At 31.3% G+C, this 23637-nt stretch overlaps 1 protein-coding gene across 3 annotated transcripts in view; it reads left to right on the top strand.

Annotated features, from left to right (window-relative positions):
• Window positions 1–510: 510 nt before the first annotated feature.
• Window positions 511–23637, top strand: part of CCDC88A_3 (Girdin) — a gene marked incomplete at its 3' end in the record, with an annotated part of 33337 nt that continues 10210 nt past the window's right edge. Inside the window, exons 1-8 of one of the 3 annotated variants that reach the window (XM_051215235.1) lie at window positions 511–573; window positions 1584–1729; window positions 1766–1977; window positions 3454–3540; window positions 12468–12539; window positions 15950–16035; window positions 19092–19174; window positions 21993–22528. In XM_051215235.1, coding sequence (XP_051073651.1) covers window positions 1621–1729; window positions 1766–1977; window positions 3454–3540; window positions 12468–12539; window positions 15950–16035; window positions 19092–19174; window positions 21993–22528 — 1185 coding nt within the window. In that variant the 5' untranslated portion in view covers window positions 511–573; window positions 1584–1620. Of the gene's footprint in view, window positions 1730–1765; window positions 1978–3453; window positions 3541–10324; window positions 12540–15949; window positions 16036–19091; window positions 19175–21992; window positions 22529–23637 lie in introns of those variants that run through there. The other 2 variants (XM_051215233.1, XM_051215234.1) reach the window with 2 other exon arrangements.

A 23637-nucleotide genomic window follows, 5' to 3' on the forward strand; every position in this document is an offset into this window, starting at 1 on the left:
CCACTTCATGGTGGGGTTATTTCATGTCAATTCCTCACTAATGCAGTTCGATATATACCTTTGAACCAATGATACTAGAAGAGATATCTACGATTCTTCATAAAACAGTTTCTTTACAGTATAAAAAAATGTTCAGCAGTATGGGTTCACTGTGGTTACAGACAGTAAAAACACAGTTATCTTCATTTGAGACTATGTAGTCTTTCAATTTCTTTGTTACTTTAAGTCAGCACCGAAGACGTGCCTCACATGGTAAATTGACAGTGAGTTTGATTACCAGAAGTGATACAGTTGAAAGTTAACCTGTTGAAAGACTTCAAAAAACAATAAATTTACATAAAAGCATTAGATCTCAGAGTTATTGATCAATATACTGTCTTGTTGATAATATTGTTATTCAACCATTTAGCCCAGTAACGGGTTTAAAAGACGTTTGTACCGTGAAAAGTAGAGTTTTAATGAGTAAATTAATTGATTTTATATTTTTGTTTTAGTCATTCACTTGAATAAAAAGGACAAATTATATGCAGCCTTGTGAATTGTGTGATGAGTTTCGGAGGTTATATCAAAGAGGTGACTGCATTACTTTTAAGTTTACGTGCTCATTACCGACTGTGGAGGTTAATAATCGGATACTGCTTTGAGCTTATTTATATTTAAATCTCTCAGCATCACCTATTGTTATGGATTTTAAAGTATTTAAACATAGTATCATTCAACTGTAATTTATCCTCCGCAATGATAAATGAAATAAATTCCTAAAGTTTTCTCAGTTGCATGTTCAACTACGAATTTAGTTTTACTTACATAATTATGATTCAGAGTAGATCATCAAAAAATTCGAATTCATCTATATAATTATACCTTTCTCTTGTTAACCTTCAAGTTTATTCCAGTTATTATTTCTTTTAAGTTATTATGCGGTTATATGCTCCCATTCCTCTAAGCTAATAAAGATTTACGCACTATGCAGTAGAGGTTGCTACGTAGTAAACGAAATGCTGTGATCTATTTACTAATATGTTGTGCACTAACGGTTTTATGAAATATCATTTAGCAATCGAAATTGATTAACAGTGATATAATGATGGACCTGGATATTTGAATCAATTCCACTGTAGTCTCTATGTGAGCGGTGGCAAGATTTTCACAAAGAACTATTAACTTTCAGGTTTGTATTTGATGCTTTTCGATAACTTGTGTTGTGCTCGCTAATTTGTGTAGATAAATCATGTATATACAAACAGGCTAAAAACCTGGCGATGGCAAACTCTTCTGCATCTGCCAAGGAAATTTATTAAGTCAGAAAATAGTACCTATCAAATGATTAAACTTTAAGAATTTTCAACTAAATCAGCTTATTACCGATACAACTGTGCTAAGGTAATAATTAAGAATTCAAGATTACCTCACCTAGCTTCTTTAACCTCTTCATATGCTTGAGAAACAACAGTTGTTGGCAAAAAAATTACAAGGGGTTCTTTAAGAAAGCAGCTTTTGATTAAAAACTACAAAAATTAAGCTCGGCATAAGTTGAAAAAATATTTAAACTGATAGACCTCACCCCATGGTTATTTTTTTAGTTACTTTCTCAAGGATCTGTAATAACGTTCTGTACAAATGTGGACAAACAGTCAAAAAGATGTCCTAGAAAGTCATTTGAACGGATCTGGTGGACAAAACTTCGTAAATAACAGCAGCAGTTTAAGCTCATACGCAACGTTCAATGGTAAGTTTTATTAAAACTAAAAATCGTTATTGAGAGATTCTGAATCGAGTCCAATCCTTGAACCAAGGGACTCAAAGTTTGGTACTAAACTATGGTTATCAAAAACGGGCCTTAATTGTCCAATTTGTCAGCATGATTTCTGCTTTAGCATGCTTTTGTGTACTACTGGACAAGAACAAAATGGCTTAACAGAAAACTCTATGAAAGTAATTCGTGATTTGCATTCTAGACTTCATGGTGTTTCACTTGTAAGTGTCTTTAAAATGCTTTGAATTATAATTTTTCGTTGATATACTAAAAGATTTTTTATGAGCTATTTTACGGGAATATGACTGATTTTTATCTATAGACGGTTTCTAACCCAAAAGCTGGCAAGCAAATAAGACAATAACCTTAGACGTTGTTTACTATAATTAGAAAAATCAATGACTGTTTCAAATTAAACCTCTTTTCCGCTTTGAATAAGATTTTTAGTATAGATAGCAAGTAGCATTTTTTGTTTCCTTTTCAAACACCTAAAATAGTAGCAACAATAAAAATAAAACACGTTACATTATTTAGATCCCTAGATAAGTGTATTTAGTAGATTTTATTCGTTAGACAAGATGTATTAGCTTGAAATCTGGTTTCTTTAGGTTCACTTAGGTCTTATTCGATTAAACTCTGTCACTGGTCTTAGCTGTTAGTAATATTACAAATGTAACGTACCTCATCTATATTGGTGCTGTAGTTCGATTTTATCCACCTGAATGCTGTTTTTGCTCCATTCATAATAGTGTTCACCATGTGGCTTTTTTGTTTGCCTTTTTCTATCTGTTCAAAAACACCCATAAGCGCTCATTGTTAGTTTTCCTTTTTTAGAAGTTATGATTTAAAACCATATAATAGGACAAAAAGAACTGATGTGTCCCACGATCGAATGCCCCTCTATGATCATAAGTAGAATATATTGACAAAATCAAACCGACCCACCTATTTTAGTACAAACTCTAATAAATCAAGCAGATGGCAAATTTAACCGGCTAATGTCATAAAATTACGTTAGTTTCCGCCTTGAGATATTTGTTTAAATCGTTTTCATATTCAGAAAGTCCCAGATAAATACCAAATGTTCTCACGTATTTGGTAAACCATCCATTTTTTACTTTGAATAGCTCCTTGTTGATGTATAAAAAACAGATCTTTCTATATAAAGGCAACAATAAATCATCATGGTCTCATAAAGCTTCAAGCTGATTGTTTTAGAAACTCATATTTCTATTTGACACTGTTACCTAGTTATTTCTAAGCTTTGGTTGATTATTCGCGTTAACATTCCCTGATAATTGATCGCTTTGAATAAATTATTTTTGTGCAGCAAAATCCAACGCACATAAAAATCTTGGTATATTAAATAAAAATACAGCACCTTTGGCAACGTTTTCGGGATCATAATAAACCAGTCCTATGTGGCGATATACTAAGTAATTCATCGTTGTAAATGCCTCATACCTCATGTTGTCTTCATCAAAAAGAGTATTATATGCCGGATAACGATAGTCAGCCTGAAAAACATCTTCAGAAGCTTCCCGCTCATTCTAACCAGTATTCAGATGTCACTACTTGCATATATAATTATCTTGCAATGTTTTAAATATATTGTAGGGAAATTGGCAAGAAGAGATATCTGATAAAAATTATTTTACCACTAATCAATGTCGTTTTACTTTTACTTTATGCCACAGGAATGTACCGTTCTGAGGTCAGAACTTGAAGTTCTTTACAAAGCATTTAATTCAAAATGTCAGGCAGTCAAGATTTTAACGAATAATGTAAGTAATATCAAAATAGATTATTAATGATTTTGATGTGCTAACATCCCATCATGTGTATGTATATTGGCCTATGAACAGTATTATCTAGCTTCTGATCTTTATCGTCATTAATTGATACAACTATTAAGACTGTTTGTCATCGGTTAATGTTTAGACAATTGAGTCGTAGAGCTGCAGATTTATATAATTAAATGTTGGTAGTTAATTTATGTCAACGAAATTAGTGTAACATCAAATTGCGAGTATAATTGTATAACTTTATTTGGTAAATGCACTGCTTCTAACTCTGACCATTTGACCTTTGGACAATCTTGCCGATGAATAACATTACTTTTGACTACTTAAAACTTGGACAGAACAAATTAAAAGTATCACCACACTGCTTAAAACGTACGGAAAAATATGGGCGGCTAAGGGTCAGTAAGAACCAAATAGTTTGAAATTGTGATGTTATTTTTCAGATGGACAAATGTTGGTTATTGTAAATAAGGATATAGTGTAAATGTTTTAAAATAACAAGGATAATAGTATGAATGAAATCTTTACGTTTTAGTTGAAGGTAATTAAGCATGATGTGCCAAGAAGGATAGGAACACACGTCGTCCAAAGTTGAAAAAAAATATGGCAGAAGAATGAGTCCTTTAAATACCACCAAGTAATTACAGTAACTCACGCAATAAGGGTCCTGGATTAATTTTAACTGTTGAAAACTAAAACTTCACTAATCTATGTGTTTTCCTAATTAGTTTCCAGAGAAATTAAGCAGTTTTGCATACGAAGTGACTGAAATCCCATATTACTGATTTAGTTACATAAAATGAAGACTATCGTTCTCTATTAATGAGTAACACGAAAGCTTTGGTCTAGATACTATGGCCTGGTATAGCAAAGGGTTTGAAATGTGTAGGAGGATCTAAAATGATTTCATCCACTTTACTATTACCGATTTTTGGCCATGTCACACCTAGTTTTTAACTATAGATTGTGATTTTCTCGCAAAACCTACCCGGTAAACCTCTATCACCAACATTGCTCAAATCAGCAGTCATACACAAGTAACGTGTTTGTCCTCCCTATTCTTTAAAAAGCCACCTTTTATCCCATCCAGTAGGATGACCTGAGATAGGAGATAGCTGGAACCGTTAGTAAAAACAGTGTTCAGGTTAAGAACATGACATTAACTACAGTAAACAAATCATCGGAAGTAACGTTAACATTTTCTCGATCGATAACAGTATAATATTCATCCCGTAATACCTACCATAATAATCAAAGTGACAACTAATTAATAAAGAAGTAATATGTGGTTAAGCTCTTTTTCAGAGGAGCGCTCACTATTCTTCTGCAATAATTATGCTCCTATTCTAAACGGGGGGTTCGTCAACAGCTGATTAACCCATTTTTAATTTCGTTTTTGGGAAGAAGGAGAAAGTAAACCATAATCGTTTAACATAATTTACTAAATTAAAAGTCATCATTTGAACATGAACTATTTCTCGTACGACTTTGTTGTATTTATTTTAAATCATACGTCCACTAAAATTCCACTTCTACTCAGTTTTTCAAAGAGTTAAATCATTATTAGCTGTGGGGAGTCATACTGTGAACTTCAATAAGAGGAAGTAATATATTTTGTAATTTACTCAAAATACGATAAGGCATTACCTACTCATGAATAAACAGTGGATAATTTCATTGAGGAAAACTTTATAGACAATGATTTAACGATTAGTTTGATTTCATGATTAATAGAGGAAAGTAGTCGAATCTAACAACTCCATACTAGGTTTTAAATAACCACAGGATGCACATTTACAAAAATTTGCCAATATCTTTTTGAATAGTAGTTCATTTACATGAATTAACTGTTAAATCCCTTAGCAAGAAAAACGCAATTTTATGAAAAGTTACTAGAAATATGTTTTCCAAATAACCATTTAGTTTCTATAATCTGCATTATTGTAAAAATAACTGTTTCATTAAATAATTTATCTTCAATTCACGTATATACTGTACGTTAAATATTTCTGGAATCTTCATGTTAACCAATATTGTTGTGGATATTTTTATAAAAATCAAGGGTTCGCATAGATACTGGCTTCATAAATATCAGCTATCTTAATAATAAGATTTTTATTTAAATATGATAATACTGAATTTATACCCTTCGGATAATTTCGTAAATGTATATTATAAAAAAGGTAGCATGAATTAATTATTTCTGTGTGTCAGAAAAACAGTTATTCCACATCAGTTCGTCAGTTCACGGACAAAATTCTATTTTGATAATCAGTGCAGTATATTCAGACTGACAAGTTCAACATTTTTATTGTTTTCCTGATATGGATTATGTATTGTGTAAAAAAGCACCAATTTCAACTGTAAGTCATGAATTAACGAAATAACTGTTTCATTAAAATCATGGACCGACCAATGTTAGACCACCAAAAAACTGAAAGCACCGGGTGGCCATTCCATCCCAGTATGGAACTCCTCAGCAGCGCGCATCAAGAATTCCACATACGGGACTCGGGCCCAAGACCATTGGTTTCGCGAGAACGCTTAACCTCTAGACCACTGGGCAGCCTCCCAACGATGCCATTGTTTAACTTCAACCAATCCACTATATCACGCGACAATCTTCCATTGTTTTCGATGGATAACTGCCTCAGCCGACATGGTTGAGCTCCACTGGTCACGGCTTCTCATTAGAATTCAAATAACTCCCTTTCGGAGCTAGTCACAAGTGGACACATGGTAAGTTTTAGTTCATTGTTGTGGAGATCGTCAAATGTCATTGAAATAATTGTTGGTATTAAGTGAGTACAAGACAGCCATTTCATTTTATGAATTATGTGTCATAACAGACCATATTACAAATTAAAATTTAGATTATGCAGTCTGAATGATTTATGCTCAGTTACGTGGTCACTAGCGAATCTTTACTGCTTAACAACATATGTGTCTACTGACAGAAAGAAACACGCATAAAATACTATTTGATCTAAATAATTTCTCTATTCATATTGTAGTGAATTATTCCGTGAGAATAGTTAATTAAGTAAATAAGTAATCTTTAAAAGGAGTAGAAATTTTTAACTTTTAATTACAAATCTTTTAAATATAATCAATGAGATTATACTGCTTTCGACCCCAACTCATTAAAAATGCTTTTCTACTCAAGCGATTTTGTGAAAATTTTTGCACAATTTATAAACAGCTTTTCTCATGAACTGATGTCAATAGGCGAACTGTAGAGAACTGAGAAGCACTGTAGATCTTTTTTCCCACTCGAACGCTATTCGGAAGTACATATCTGTAGCTTCATACCGGGCTAGACCCAAGATTTCGATTTAATAAATAGAAAGACACATTGTCTTATAAAGATTTAAAGCGCCAGTTTCTAAGTAAACGCATCAATACTACCTAACCTGATTCTGTCTTATGTTCACGGATTTCTATTCTTTAGCTCCTGCATTTTCAAAAAGTTTGAGGTGTAAATTAAACTGAGGTTAAAGGAGAGATCCTTGATCTGTATTGTAATAAAAACTCTCTACAATCCCATTTTTTATACACACATATCAGACGATATTTTGCTGTAAAAGTTTTTTGCTTCACTGAGTGATGAGAGTAACAATGAGTCCTTGTTAATATGACTATATTATCCAGAGTGTCTTCATAAAAGACCTCACCCAAGGTCTAAATTCTAATTATTTCTAATCCAACTGAATCCTTTGACCTGATCTTCTCAGTGTGTACTATTCCAATTTTCCTCCTTCTAGCAAAAATTAAAGTACACATTAGTTACTTTCAAGAAATCTGATGTTGGAATACACTAATAAGTTTTCGTTACCTATGTTTATTTATCTCTCCCACCTGATAGTCAAATATGCGATTCAGTTAAACCAAACCTCAAGTGAACTATGAAATATTTATGACCAATTTATTAATGTAATTCGATATGATAAAGATTGTTTGTTAAATAAACCAGTGTTAATTGTTCAATCATTTAGGTTGTATTGATCCACTCTAGTTAACTAACCTAAAGCGTATAATCAGTAAACCTATTAGATATAATACTTTATGGTTGAGATTAAGTTTAAATGTATTAAAGATTTAATTACTGAGAGTTTCGATGTTTCTTCACCCAATTTCCTTTAAATATGGATTGAATCATAGGTACCAGTCAACTAATTAACTTCCTATTTGTTCTAATACTGTTCAATTGTTATTTTGCACCCTCTTACTTTACTTACGCTTGTTACTCCCAATGGAGCAGCATTCTCCAACCCATCCTCAGAAAGCACTAATCTTGTGTATGTTTGGTAGCAGAAGTTATTGTAGCCATAGACGCTTTTAAGTATCGGTCGATAAGTATAATTACCAAATTAGATTTATCTGGCATTTCAACTGTATTTAATGTGTTTGCTTATTTAAAGAACTTTACTAAACTATGTAATGAAGAAATCGGTTAGATTTGACGATAAAACTCAATGTGTAGCTATACTCTTCCTGTAAATAATACAAATAGAATAATGTAGAATATGAATATCAGAGAGGGAGAATATGGGTAAAAAGGAAGTCCTTCCTAAACAATGCATTCAAGGAAAATAATAGAGGATGAGCATTTAGAAACCGGATTATCTATAAACAGCAACTGACTCATTAATATGTGAAGAAATGATCATTGCCTTGGAAATGAATCTATGATTGTCCTTCCGGTTGGACTGGCACTACTACTCCGTAAACACCAAAGTGCACTCTACTCAAATGTATATCCCAAAAGTATCCTGCCTAATAAACGATCCAAGTTAATTAATAGTTTTATTTTCCAATATCTGATTTATTTAAATAATATTGTTTCATCAAGATTTACCCTTAAGAAAATCGCTACGGTCAAACCCGATTGTTAAGACGAAGTGCTAACATGCCTGTTATACAAAACAGTTTGTTAGAAACTCACATACTGAAAAGGAAATACACTACAAAACAGAAAAACACAAGTAATATCTCCCTAACATCAGAAAATGCAATCTGTCTATCCTCTTATTTCTATATAGGCATAATACAACGTTCTTCATTTCTTGTTATTAGTTTTATTAATGTCTTTGATATCCTTTGTATACATCTGTTACCACCATTTTCATTTCCTGTCGCTGATTTATTTCACATGATTAACTTTTTTGGAATTCTTTGAGTCTATGTAATCGACACCTAGCTTTATATCACTTTGCTGATTAATACACAATCTCTTTTCATACCCAAAAATAGATTTACCATTCTTATCATGACCATTTTTGCTTTGACCATATAATTTTATTTCATTGATAATAGCTAAACCATAAATTTACGGCGGACTTAGTTACACTTGTACAACTTTTAGAAGAGACGTCTTTGAAGAAGAAAATATTTACAAAACAGCTAAAATATCCAGGCATTCCTAACAATATAAAACACTTGTGAATGAATAGAAACTAACTTGTCGTATACAAAGTAGTTGGATATATGGAGTAAGATTTCTAAGGATTTGAACGAATAACTTAATCAACACTTCAAACTAAGAAAACGATTAATTTTTTAATTTAAGGATAATAAATTCAACGATTATTTTAACTGGTATCTGACATATAGAAGATGGATAAATTTTATTCTTCATCAGAATGAGTTTTAACTTAATTTTAGAAGTTAAATTCACGAGTCGATGTAAGCTAGACCACCAGTGAAAACTTGGAAGCACTGGACGGTCGTTTTGTCCCAGTATAGGACATCTCAGCAGTGCTCATCCACGATCCCGCATGCGGGACTCGAGCCAAAGACCTCCGATCTTGCACGCGAACGCTCAACCTCTAGACCACTGAGCCGGCTTCCAACGGTGTTACTGTCTAATTTCAATCGATCCATGATCTTGCGTAACCATCCATCCGTTGTCTGAGGTAGATACCTGTTTCTACCTGATTCGGATCGGACTCCTCTAGTCACAGCTTCTCTGTAATGCTGAGGAGTCCCATACTAGGACGAAAGGTCATCTAGTGCTTCCAATTATTCAGCGGTGATCTAGCTTATATCGACTCATGAATTCAATCATTAAGATTTATTTTTATCAAGAGTTTTTAACATACTTTGCAAATAAACGATCGAAATTTCCTATTTTATGAAAGCCACACGGCTAATAGACGACTTATTTAATATTTTTGTGATTGTGAACTAATGTCGTCTGGAATCCATTGAAAACAAAGGAGTATTCAAATATAACAGTATGCTCTCTATGAAGCCTGAAGGTTCAGTCTTGAATGAAGTCATAGGTGTATATTGCGCAAAACCAGAAGGTTGTGACCACCGGACTTTTATATCTCGCAAACGGAACAATACCCTTTGATTTCTAATCATTCTGCGAATGAAATTTGTTTCCGGAGAAATTAACATATAAACATCTCAGCATATTCAATGGTGCTTGCTGTAATCATTCTTTTGTTTACTTTGATACACATATAAAAGAAAAGAAACGTCTCATATGAAAAGACGACAAAGAACCAGTCAGTCAGTCGGAAGCATCGATTCAAGTAACAACACCAAATCAGCTCAGAGAGATGAAAATATTAAAAGGAGGGCAGTAATAGTATCAGCACTAGTAGTAATATCAGTGATAATAGCAATCATAGTTAATATAAGCTACAATAAAAATCAAATAAGTTATTCATCATTTTGTTATTATTGTCGTACACACTGAAATTTTAAGTAGTTGAGATTTTTTATCACATGTTAACTTTATTGGATATTGAAAGAAATTTCATTTACATTTTATAAAAAAAACATACAGAGAGTTGAGTAATTATGATGGAATTCTTATCAATATGCCTATAAATTTAATGACCAATAAATTTTTAGCTATTTAGTTTCCTCTTGTACATTAATTCAAACAAAAAAGTGTGTGTTATATCTAATGTACACGTGAAACTACGTATGCTTTCATCATTCATAAACATGAATGTATTATTAATAGCAAACTACTAAAATGATACAGTCATTTATTAATTACTAACATTTGTAGCTAAAAATTGAAAATACTTAATGTCAATTAAAGTTTTACATGTACTTGTATGGATGTAAATATGTATGTTCACTTGCAGAAAGAAGTTTTTTCAGTATGTAACCATGATATTGTGTATGTTGTTCCAAGTGTTATGTCATTAATTTAATCTGTAGAGCGATAGATACACGTAAATATTATCGAAAAGCTCTAGGATAAAAATACTTCCACCTCATAGTTCTTCAGGTTTATGCGTGGTTTATTAAGTGATTCGATTTTGGGATGATAACTGACTTCGAAAATAAAAAGTAGAACAAAAGCAATGTTAAACAACTAGAGAAAAAAACTATCAGATGTTTTGTTGGGATATAAGCTCCAGGATTATTAAAATACTCAGTGATTGCAATCTCAAACGGTTCACTAGATAAGATATTATGTTATGTTTGGTCACAGAACTCTTAATATTCACAATAAAGTTTATTATCATAAAAAACTGGTCTATTTGTTCCAAAGCAAAATAATTCCAAGTATTGTTTTTAAAACACTATTGAATATCCGTCAAAATAAATCAAATGTATCGCTTACGCACAGTGTTTGAAAATTGAGTAGACTGGAATAAATATGGAGGCTCCCGAACCATGATATGGTATTAGTTCTTGAAATCATTGGTTGTTTTACTGAACCATTTAGATAGATGTAAACTATTTGGTTGGAGTTCATGTGATTATTGTGAGCGATAATTGAAGACGTTGTATGATATGGCTCAGAATCGGTCGCAGATGGCCCAGATTAGTCCACTATTTATCTTCCCTTAAATCGTGAATCGCTTTGCCGAAACCTAACCTACAGTTGAAGAACATATGGAACTCAAAACAAATTTCAACCAATATCAAAGTGAGAATCTGCAATACGAATGTCAAGGCAGTTCTACTGTACGGAGCTGAAACTTGGAGAACTACAACAACCATCATCAAGAAGGTGCAAGTATTTATAAATAGCTGTCTACGCAAGATACTAAACATCCATTGGCCGGATACAATCAGTAACAGCCTTTTGTGGGAGAGAACAAACCAGCTTCCAGCTGAAGAGCAAATTAGGAAAAGACGATGGAAATGGATAGGACATACACTACGCAAATCGTCGAACTGCATCACGAGACAAGCCCTAACTTGGAATCCTGAAGGAAGGCGGAAAAGAGGAAGGCCAAAGAACACATTACGTCGGGAAACAAAAACAGATATAAAAAGGATTAATAACAACTGGAAGGAGCTGGAAAGGATTGCCCGGGACAGGGTTGGATGGCGAGTGCTGATGAGCGGTCTATGTTCCTTCACGTGGAGTAACAGGCGTAAGTAAGTAAGTAAGTAAGTAAAATAGCAAAATGTTGCTTTGGCTAATTGATATATACTTACTACAATGATTAAAATATCAAGAACAAAGGTTTGTAGATGAACTCTGTAAATAATAGTGTAGGAGAGCTTTAAGTTACACCGCAACCATTAAACATATAACCATATTATTAATATGACCAATAATAATAATAATTACAATGAGAATAATCATAATAATAATTGATCATTAATACTCTTGTTTTACTAAAAAAATTTTAATGAGAGTAAACAAATAAGACAACTTAAACAATAATTGACTTTAAATAAAATAAAATTTTCTTTTATGAGTGTGGTGGCTTAATGGTTAGAAAAGGCAGAACCTTCGACTAACAGTCTACAGCTTCGTATCTACCTACTCATACATATATTTCAGTTTAATCAATCACATTGTATTAGTAACTCTCACATATTAATAATGTGTATTTTAAATTTATGTTTCATAAAGTTAATATTTACTTTTAAGTAATTCTCGTTTTTCCTAAAAATAAAATTTATTATCATTTTAGAAATTTCAGTCATCTGACGAAAATGGTCAAACGCGAAGTACTGTTTACGCTTCAACTGTTGAATTGGAAAAGGTTAAATTAGTATTAACATAATTATTTGAATTTGAAATTATTTTTGCAAGTATGATAAACTTATTATCCATAATGATTGGTTGTATAAAGTGTGATACTGCTGAGGAAATACACCTCATTATATGTCATTCCGAACAAACACTGTTCACAAAGAAATATATATTGCATACTTTTTTAAAGTGCAATTAAATATGTCGCTTAATTGATAAGGAATAAGTGCTCCAGATACTAAATGTTATGCTTGAAGTAGTTAGGCAAAAAGTGATTTTAAAAATAAAATAAAGCATTTGTAAATATGAAAAATTAGAATCAATGGATTTAAGTAGGGACATTTCATTCGGATTCTTAACACACATATTTTTAAAGGTACTGTTTGTCATCGGCTGAAAAACAGCTGAAAATAAAGAACGAACAGACTGTTCTTTAGCCTCATTTTAAGACCTATCAGAAGGGCAGAGAAAAGAATCCACAGAAGCTTGAAAATAATATCTTCAAATCTGTGAAATCATGATGCCTTTAAACCATGAAGTCGGAACGCAGTGATTTACATTTACAAATTTAAGCGCTTAAGCCTCTAGTAAGGCAGTCATTCAAGAAGTTTAGTATATATTCTCTTATACTTAACATGTTTAAACTCTACTAGTCATCATATTCACCTGGAATCCGTCTTGAAGTCAGTATATATATATGCGCCATTATCACCAGGGATCGAAATAAATTCATATAACTGTTTTCTCTGTCAAACAAGGTACTGTCATATATGAAGTTATTTCAAGTGCGTGCAGTTAATTAGAGGTTTTGTGTAGTACAACTTCATACAGGCCTCTATAACAAACATTTGATTATTTGAAAAATCGACCCAAGTCTCCAAGTTATTCAGTAGTAGGTTAGATTTATTTTATAAGAATGATTAAACGTTTTTTCAATAGAAATATTTCGTTAATCTTGTTTACGTTGACAATGTACTTTGAAATTGATCAATATAACTTATAATAAAACATTATTTATACAAGGATTAGCTATGAAAAATACTTAAAAAATCCCTAATTAAGGTCAATCCATTTTTGAACAATTTAGGTAAGATTATCTAAGTTAATCAGTATATATGATATATATTTTGACAACACTCAGTAAATTATACAAGTACATTTCTCAAATACTAGCTACAATTGTAAATCTACCACAACAAATTACTTTGTTCATTCACGATAGTCTTATTTGTTTCATATTTGTTCTTACTTTTGTTAATATTGTTCACATTCGTTAAATTTTATTATTTGTTCCCAAGACTAACATGTAATGTATTGACTAAAAACGGCTTAAGTAGTTTTACAAAATCGATAAATATGTGTTGATCACAAAGCCAATTATTTACAATATTTATGAATAAAGTTTTCAGGTATGTTTTATGCCATAAGTAAATAATTTGTGTCAAAACATCAAGCTACAGAGAACTTTCGTCAAAGTGATTCACATATAATGGACTACTATATATATTTCTCACCGGGTCAATTATAGATTATATCCACTAGAGGTTTTATCTTTTCAACTTTTATTTCTATGGTCTTGTGTCTTATGTGTTGAGTGGTCCAATTTGGAATCGTTCATCATCGTTTTATATAACATCAGTGCTTAACTCAAATGAATACACCAAAATTACTCAGCAAGTAATAAATCGGACCGTTCTGATATTTTTTCCAGTGATTGGTTAACCTTATATTCGCTATCTCTATATGCATTTAAATCCCCATCGACCATTGTTTTAGACTGACCTGTAAACACATGAAAAAATAAACCTTATTCTCACTTTTCCATAGGTTAAATGTATGTTTACATACACAACTATTCGAGATTGGCTTGAATGTCAAGTATGCAGAAATTCTTTTGAATTCCTTCTATTCAAAATCTTAGAATTTCCCCTATCAAATTTATCTTGGTTGTTGTCTGTATGCATTTTGCTATAAGTAATCACATATAATACCTTTCAAATACTTGCGTATATTTTTGGATGTTTAATTGAAACAGATGTCTATTTTCCTCACTGTAGCTCTACTATTTGAGACAACAGACCTTGTAAATAATGTTGGACTTTTTTTATTTCATCCTTGACCCATCATTAAATGGAGTTAAATGAATACGTTGGTTAATGGGCAACACTAAATTCGTTGGTTTTCAAAATTTTAGTGATAATTTGTGAGATATTGTTACACAATAAATTGTAAAATGTCTGCAGGCTTTTCAGGATGATTTGGGAATGACAGAATAATTCACCAGATATAATTTTAGTGAATTTGCTATGGTAGTTGTTATATCAAGGGAATTTGATCTTTCTCCGAGGATCATATAAATAACTTTTTTTGTGGTCTTTTGGGTTGTTACAGTTGTGATCTAATGACTGATCTGTATGATTTGACGTTCTATTAGTTTTTGCCTCCAGTACATATAACTTCTGTCATAACGCATTAAATTTAAATGCATTAGGTAAAATTCACCTTACATTATTCATGAATACTTTTCATAGGTACCAGAATACTCAATAATAGTATAAAATATATGGTTGACAACCAGTCAGATACAAATAAACTCTTTTTTTCTTCCATTAGATCTTGAGTTTCAGAATTAAATCTTACATTCTGAGGATTATTTTTTTACAATGTATTTTCGTTTAGTCAGTTTAATTCACACTCACTGAAAATAGTTCAGTATTTATTCTAGAATTAGCAGTCAGTTCCATACCTTTTTATTCACTTTCTATAAAATTTTAAAAAATATTAAAGTGTATAACCTTCTGAATGCTTAAGCTAGAATCTCTATTCAATGTTAGAATATCCTAACTATTTTAAAAAAAACATCTGATAATCATCAAAGCGACTACCTAACATCGTAATTACTAAAAAAATACTAATGACTGGCATTACCAAGATTATACTAAAAAGCAGTTACATATAGAATCAACCAGGTCGAAGACGTCCCAATTACTCTACGATTATATTTAATTAGGATGGCAATCATCTTACAGGTTGGTTTAAGTTGGAAATGTGGTACATTAGATATGCTTACGTGGCGTTGCACTCAAAAAAGCTTACAGATTCTGGTTTTGAGGTTACATGGGGTTGAAAGTGCTCAATGTCAAAGTATCCAAATCAAAAACGTAACATTTACCTACTGCTTTCCGACTTTCATTGGTATTCCAACTGATATTAGTTCATTTTTTAAATTATCACTAAACTCAACAAACCTCAGTAAGCTGCCTTACTAAATAACTTCCTAATTTTATCATGCTGATATTTTCTTTTTTAACCACAATTTTTCCATATTATGAATAGGAGGACAAAGTATTTTTTGTATAAATATTTGCAAACTAAAAACTTCTTAATGATCAAACAATATCTGTATTTTTTTATTTCCAGGAAATAAACAAACTGAAAATAGACCTTGAACTAAGTAAAGGTGCTCTGTTATCACAACAGCAGTCGTCTAAAGCAAAAGTTCAACAGTAAGTAATAATTCTCATTTATATTTTCAATCATTTGCAAAAGACTTCAAGTATAAATAGTTACATTTTGAATTTATTGATATTTCGTTAATTTATAATTGATGTTCGTGTTCTGAAGTGAGTTAAATTAATAATAATGAAGTTCGTTGTTTTGTCCTCATTTATTGAGGTATTATTAAATGTGGGAACACTAATTAAGAAATGGTTAGTTTATAAGCGGGAGCTAAGGTATAAAAAAGTTATTTGTATTGGGTTAACAACCAATGGCTTATCATAACAATGACAAGTAGCCTGAGACATTATCGATTATGGCTTAGGATAAACTTCAGTGTCAGTTCTTTTGTTATTTTTTATTTTAATCCTCATAAACAATAAGATATATCTAGCTGAACGAAATTTATTTTACCCGTATTTCTACTGAAACTATATGTTTTACCAACTTTCATATCTCTTTTTTATGACTTTTCGGCACCTGTTTCATTATATCACTGTAACTTCGTAATGAGTTTATAAATACCCTTATCACACCAAAAATATTTTTGTGATATAAATGAATCCACTTTTTGTGTCGTATCGGAAATTGATTAAAACTATATCTTTAGTCTTCGCTTCAGTGACAAAAAGTTAGTTACCTCTTCTCAATATCTAAATGTTTGGGATTCAACACCGTTTCATAATAAGACTATTTGAGACACCGCTGAATAGTAGGACAAGATAGATTCATTTTTCGGACGCTAAAAATATCATAGGTTTGGTCGTATCGCTACCTTTCCAAAGGTTTCCAAATTTCAATGAATAACCATTATTTACTACTGTTTCAGTCAGTAAAAACAATTTTGTTTTATTTTTTCACTAAATCACAAGTATAAATTTCTAATAACAATAAAGATACAACTTAATAAGCTTACAAGATGAAACATGAATTATGTGAAAACGTAAAGAATTTCAAATCCAAATTGTTAGTGCATTTAATATGTAGTCACAAACTTGCCAAGTTTGACTATTTTTTTACATCAAAGCTCATTATTAACCTTCAGAATTTCAGTTGTTCAGAATCTAGAAATAATTTTTTTCAAAGTTAAGTCCAAGAATGATAATAGAAGACTGTGTTGAGATGAACAAACTAATTTTAAGGAATAAATGGAACAAACATATTAAAATTCAGTTAGAAAAAAGTGAGGTTTTTGTTTACAGAAATGGTTAAATATGATTATATATTGTGTTGAAATGATATCTCTTGGGTCTTTTCCGGGTTTTCCCTCAATCTAAAATCAATCAATTTGTAGTGAAGATTAGTTTTATGTTTAGTTGCTTAAAAAATTTCAGGAATTTCTTTTTAAAAGAATATTTAGAAAAAAATAATAATAAAGTGTAATTATTTCACTGATTTTATTGATTTATTTTATCAAATCATCAGTCAATGTTAAGTATCACATTTCAGCTATGCATATATGAAAAAGAAATAGTTTCACTCTAATTGTAAAGAGGATTTTAAAGTATCGCGAATTTTCTAATTAACAATATTGAACTTTAAAATAAGATATAACACTTGAATAATCGTTCTTCAATGAAATAGTTAGTATGTTTTGAGCTAGTAGATATCAAATGTTGAGATGATGAGTCAAGTGAAGCTAGATCACCATGAAAAACCTGGAAACACTAGACAGCCTTTCTGTCCTACTGTGGGACTCCTCAGCAGCGCGCACCCACGATCCCGCATCGCGAGATTACAACCCAGGACCTGTCGGTCTCGCGTGCGAATGCTTAACCTCTAGATCACCGAGCCGGTGTCCAGTGATGTTAATGCCTGACTTCAACTAATCAATAAAATTGAGCGAGACATCCGCCATTGTCTTCAGTGAGTTACTATCTTACAACAGACTCGGTTGAACTTTGAGACCGACAGGTCCTAGGTTCGAATCTCGCGAGGTGTGATTGTGGATGCGCACTGCTGAGGAGTCCCACAATAGGACGAAACGGCCATCCAGTGATTTCAGGTTTTCCATGGTGGTCTAGTTTCAGTTGACTCACGACCTCAACCATTGAAATTAGTATAATATCCACGCAAACCCCTTCAGATATCAAATGGCCGTTATTTTTGTTTTGATAAAGTAGTATTCATCATGAACATTTTTGTCATATCTTTTATTTATAAAAAATAAGAGCCTACTTACGTGGTTCATTGATTTATAAGTTGAAGCGTTTTCGATTACTCATTTTCTTTCTTACTGTTCTGTTCTATTAAAATGACAAGTCCTTGGAAATACATCCAAGGAGGCCTAAGCATAATGAAGAGTAAAGGAAATCTGAACTCAGAATAGAAAAAAATGCCTACAAAATGACAGTGAACAGTGGTGTCAAAATATCAAAAACAATTACTAGGCAGTGATGAATTGTTAGGCTGTTTAATTAGAAGCCAGTGGAACAACTGGAGGAGGTTTTCATGGGTTTTGTTGCTCAGAAGAACTTAAACAAAGTACAAACTTCGATGTCTATAGAATATAATAAACTCACTAGGTTTCGTTGCCTTCTCTGTAAATACATACAGACTATTAATTTCCGTTAATCCAAAATATTAACATATTTGAAATTTTTGAGTAATGCATTGTTATCAGAGGTCAGCAAAATCTTAGAAATTAAAATCATAATGAGAGCTTTAAATTAACGATTTAGAAACAAAATTAAAAGAAACTTGTAAACAAATAATTTTACTGTTCTTTAACGATAACTCATCGATTAAAAATTTCAGGTAATTTAATATTTTTACTAACGAAAATTATAAGTTGTGTAAATCTGAGAAAAAAAAGCAACGAAGTACAATGAATTTATCGTATTCTACAAAAATTCTCATTCTTACTCAAGTGCTCTTCAGTTAGTCTTCAGATGTTATCCATTCCTTTATATTTTCATCAATAGCCTCCTATCACTATACTTTTATTGAGTTTCTTAACCTTAAGTCTGCATTTGGCCTCTTTGATAGTTTCCATTAATTTACTTATCTCATGGTTATCATATAATTAAAACAAGTTTCTTTCTATTCAATATTTGGATGATAGATTAAATAATGAAAATGGAAATTTAAGAAGACAATTGGAAAATTTACAACTTAAAACTGGACAATTATTAGAAGAAAATATGCGTATGTAACTGAACAGTTTGATTTTATGTATGTGCTTCAAGGTTACTTGTTTATCTTTTTTTTTCCTAATTGATAGAATTCTTGTTTTAAATGATTTAATTATAGTCGACCTCTTATCATCATATTAATAGTGAACTAGCTATTAACTAAAAAATAAATTATAACTTTCATTAGTGAAATGATTTTATTTCATCAATAATTTTGTGCAAGTGAATATATTAATCAGACATTGTAATATATCAAACTATTAGTGTTTTATGTTACAATTATACATGGTTTTAGTAATTAGTTAAAATTATTAAATATTAGTTTTGCTAGACCAGTGTAAACCAGATCGATAAAACCTATCCATTGCTGAAAAACTCAAACGATTTTTAAAAAAAGTGTTTATTCAATTTATGTTAAATGAATAATCCAAAAGATTTGTTTAGATGGTGGTTGGAGGTAGTCGACAGGAAACCCTGGACCCGGATTTCGTGCTACTTGGCACTGGTCAGCAAGGTGTACCTGTAATCTTGAGGGAACTGGTGCTCCATGGTGGATTCGATCCCGTGTCACCCAGCTTCACAGTCAGCAACCTTACCACTGAGCTATCCGGGCCGCGACTGACCTCATGTAGGGCTGAGATGTAACCACAATTGATTGAGCATTCGATCTGCACTAAATAAGGACTTGATACGCATGACATTGATCACCACCCAGTGATCAATCAATTGTGAAAAGATTTGTTTATTCCACTAGCGTTGATATGAAACTAATTTTAAAAGTATCTGTTTGAGAATCAATAAAATATTAAACAGAGTGTATAGGATTAATGGGAATGTACTACTGATTGAATGAATTCCTTTAACTATGTAGTAGACAATGAATCAAATCTAGTAGAAATTAAAATAATATAGTGATTATATTTATAGCGTTGACTCACTCTTAGTTGGAGTATTCGACTTTCAATTAACAAATGGCTAATTTAAACTCCCATTTAACTTTCAAAACGTAAAAGGTATTGCTCAAAAATCGAGCATATGAGATGAATACATGATCACTAAGTTACAGTATTTGTATTCTATAACTATTGTTTCCTATTTTATTTTGACAAGGAATAATCATTCATTCAATAAAATCACATCCGATCACATTTTTTTGTGAGAAATAAATCAACACTAACATTACTATCATACGAGGTTATTTCTAAGTGTTGAAATCACTATTTTATCTTTACTGCTAATTTTCACAGTTAGGTTTTGAATTCATTACTATAGTTCAATTGACTACATAATTTCGATAACATCAATCTCTTATAAGTTCATCTAACTTTTTAAAATTTATGCTTACGGGGATTTTTAGTTTTTATTTTGCTTTTCACTTATGTAACATAACAGTCTAAAGAGGACAATATATAACTATTGATATTGGTGACTGTAAAATGACTACGATATGTTTGACGTTTGATAGCCAATCACAATAAAAATAAACTAAATGAACTTGATATTGAAAACTCGAGAACGCATTAGGGTTGTGCTTTCCTTGAAGAATTCATAAATCGTGTCTAAATTTTGTGTACGTTTTGGTTGCATTTATTCCCTATTATTTTTTTTCATTAAAAACTAATCGATTTCCAAATGTCATTTAATGAATTGCTCAAGCTCATCCACATTTCTTAGTCCGTCCTGAATTTCGTGTAAACATCAGAGAGTATCTATCTGAAGTCTGATTCGTTTATCCACAAAGCATATCTTCACTCGTCACGAAAACGAATACAAATGAAGATGTACATCTGTCAATCACTATTTCAAAGTGTATTTCTCGTATATACTCTGAATCTTAACAAGTTGAAGTAATATTAAGCGGAAATTAATAATGGAACATAGCATGGATAAATAATATTATAAAAATATGTTGCATCCTTATCCATACCTTTTCAGTGGTTATAACTTCCATATATCCTTTTACTTAATGTCAAAACACTTGTCCTTTTAAATGTTGAATATCATGCAAGGCTTATTAATTTTATGACTATCACATTTTCTATAGCTGGAACAATCTTTAAGCGTTCACTAAACTGATGTTTTCATCAAATAGGCATTATTCGAAAAACTTAAGATCGAAGTATACTTTTGCATAAACATTGAAAATAATTCTCGGCAGATCACACCAATATTCTGGAAACTTCTAAGGTCTAGTTGGCAAACTTAAAGCCATTCACCTAGAAAAGCTTCTTCAGTAATATCAAAAGATAATAGATATTTCATCTGGTAAATAAATGTAGATGCACAGCTGTAACTGTATTTTACTTGGAATTCATTATAGTTATAATTTAGGCACGAGAAAAATTAACCCATTTCATGTAGCTATATACATATTTCAAAATATTCACTGGAATTTGTTGACTGCTATTTGGAATTGGACCCCTTATTGAAATAAGAAAAGTCCTTAATGGATTTTATACTCCATGACAAGACTGAGAGTAAATCTATGAGTGATCTTCAACAAGAAATCATGGAATCCCAGATGAGTCAATCTCAGTATGGTTTACACAAATATCTTATACCATCTATTGAGAAATATTTGTAAGGGCTTCTGACAGCATCTAGGTCTTTCGACAATAAACAAATTATATTTATCGTTTATTCTAAAATAGTCATAGTATTACTCACAATTTGTATGCCTCATGAAATTGATAATGATCAGTTCGACTAAATCTAAGATTTTCAGTGTCATAAAATGTCAATGAGGTATAAGCTTACAAAAGTAGATGAAATTTCAGCCATATTTTTTACATGTTACTTAATATCAACTTTTTGTTTTTATGTTACGTTAGATCTTCTACAGAAGAATACAATGTTAGTCTGTTCACCTACATATGAAGAACGAGTAGAAAAATCACCTGAAATAACCAATTCAGATAAAAGTACCAAGTTTTATCTGAATAAAAATTCACTGGAGAAGTTAACTGATCAAGACGTTCCACTTACATCAGAAGGCATTCTTTATGTACTAGAAAATCAAATTAAATCACAATTTCATGATAAAAGAACGTCATTGCCTGAAATAAAAACAAATTTAAAAGATGCTTCTATTTCTCAGAATGGATTTCAATTATTTTTCAGTCGTTTACGTTCATCTAAATTAGATAAGATTTTAAACGTTCAACAGCAACAAGAACGGTCTCATAAATCTTTTTATATTGAAAAAGATAGTCAGTGCGATTTTAATTCATTCATTCATCAAAGTCCCGGTATTCGTGAAATCTCTGTCCCTTTAAAATGTTTGTGTGTAAATGATTCAGATGAAGTTTGTGAATGCGCTCGAACTACTGTTAATGTTCAACGACAACTTTTACAGTATAAGTGCCAGGTATGATTAAATTAATGTGTAGATGACAATTGTGTTTACTATTTATTAAATCTATTGAGTATTTACTTTAAAAAAAATGAAAACAAGATTCACTTTTCGAAGAAGCCAACACAACTCTTTTTTAATTTATTCATGAGAAATCATATATATATTCCGCTCAATATATACTCGGATTCTAGCCATAAAGATTTTATTTCACAAAAAAATAAGGAAAATCAATCTTATCCCTATATGTGGTAATTAACGTGCTCTGTTTCTTATTTCGATGGTCCAAACAGCCATTAGATGTCCTCAATAATCAAGTCCTTTACCTGGCTCACCGTTCCACATTTTATCGTTTCAAAATTATACTCGTTTCACACTTATATATCGATTCTGCATTTTGGGGACAAGATAAAATCTTAGATGGATTACTTTTGGTAACTAGAGAAAGCGACCTAATCTACTGACAGAATTGTGCATAAGAAACTGGCATACAACTGCTGCTAAACCATTACTACTATAAATCTCCTTCAATAATTTCGTGAATTTCTCAATAGTTTTTCCCTAGTCTCATTAGAAAACATTCATATCATGTCTTTGTTTGTATATTTACCAAGTAGACCATGTACAAAATTAAAGTGTATTAGACGAAGCTCTCGTTATAATTTAAAATACAAAATACAATGAATCATAAATTAAAATAACAAAGATTTACAATTTATGTAATTTGAAATGAATATAATTTATGACAATCTCTATCCCTAAATCTTATCTAGCTATTGATAGAAAAAACCCTGACCATTTAGTTTTCATGATAGCTAAAATATATACAATTAGGTTTGAATTTTTCTTTCTGAGGATAAATACGAAGTTAAAATAGAACTTTATATTTAACTTACAGGATTTATTTAAATCATACCACTATAAATTTTAATAATTGTGGAATAACTGGAAAATCACAATGTATAGCCAGATAGTTGATACTGAAATAAACCATCTCTTAATGCTGTAGTTTTTAATACATGAATATGTAAAAATATTCCTTTTTATGGTCAGTTGATCAATGGAAAATAAGTAGAAATTATGTAACACTAAACATCTGGTATTCTATAAAAGTTCACTCGTTG

This window comes from Schistosoma haematobium, chromosome 1, assembly GCF_000699445.3.
Source record: "Schistosoma haematobium chromosome 1, whole genome shotgun sequence".
NCBI lineage: Eukaryota > Metazoa > Platyhelminthes > Trematoda > Strigeidida > Schistosomatidae > Schistosoma > Schistosoma haematobium.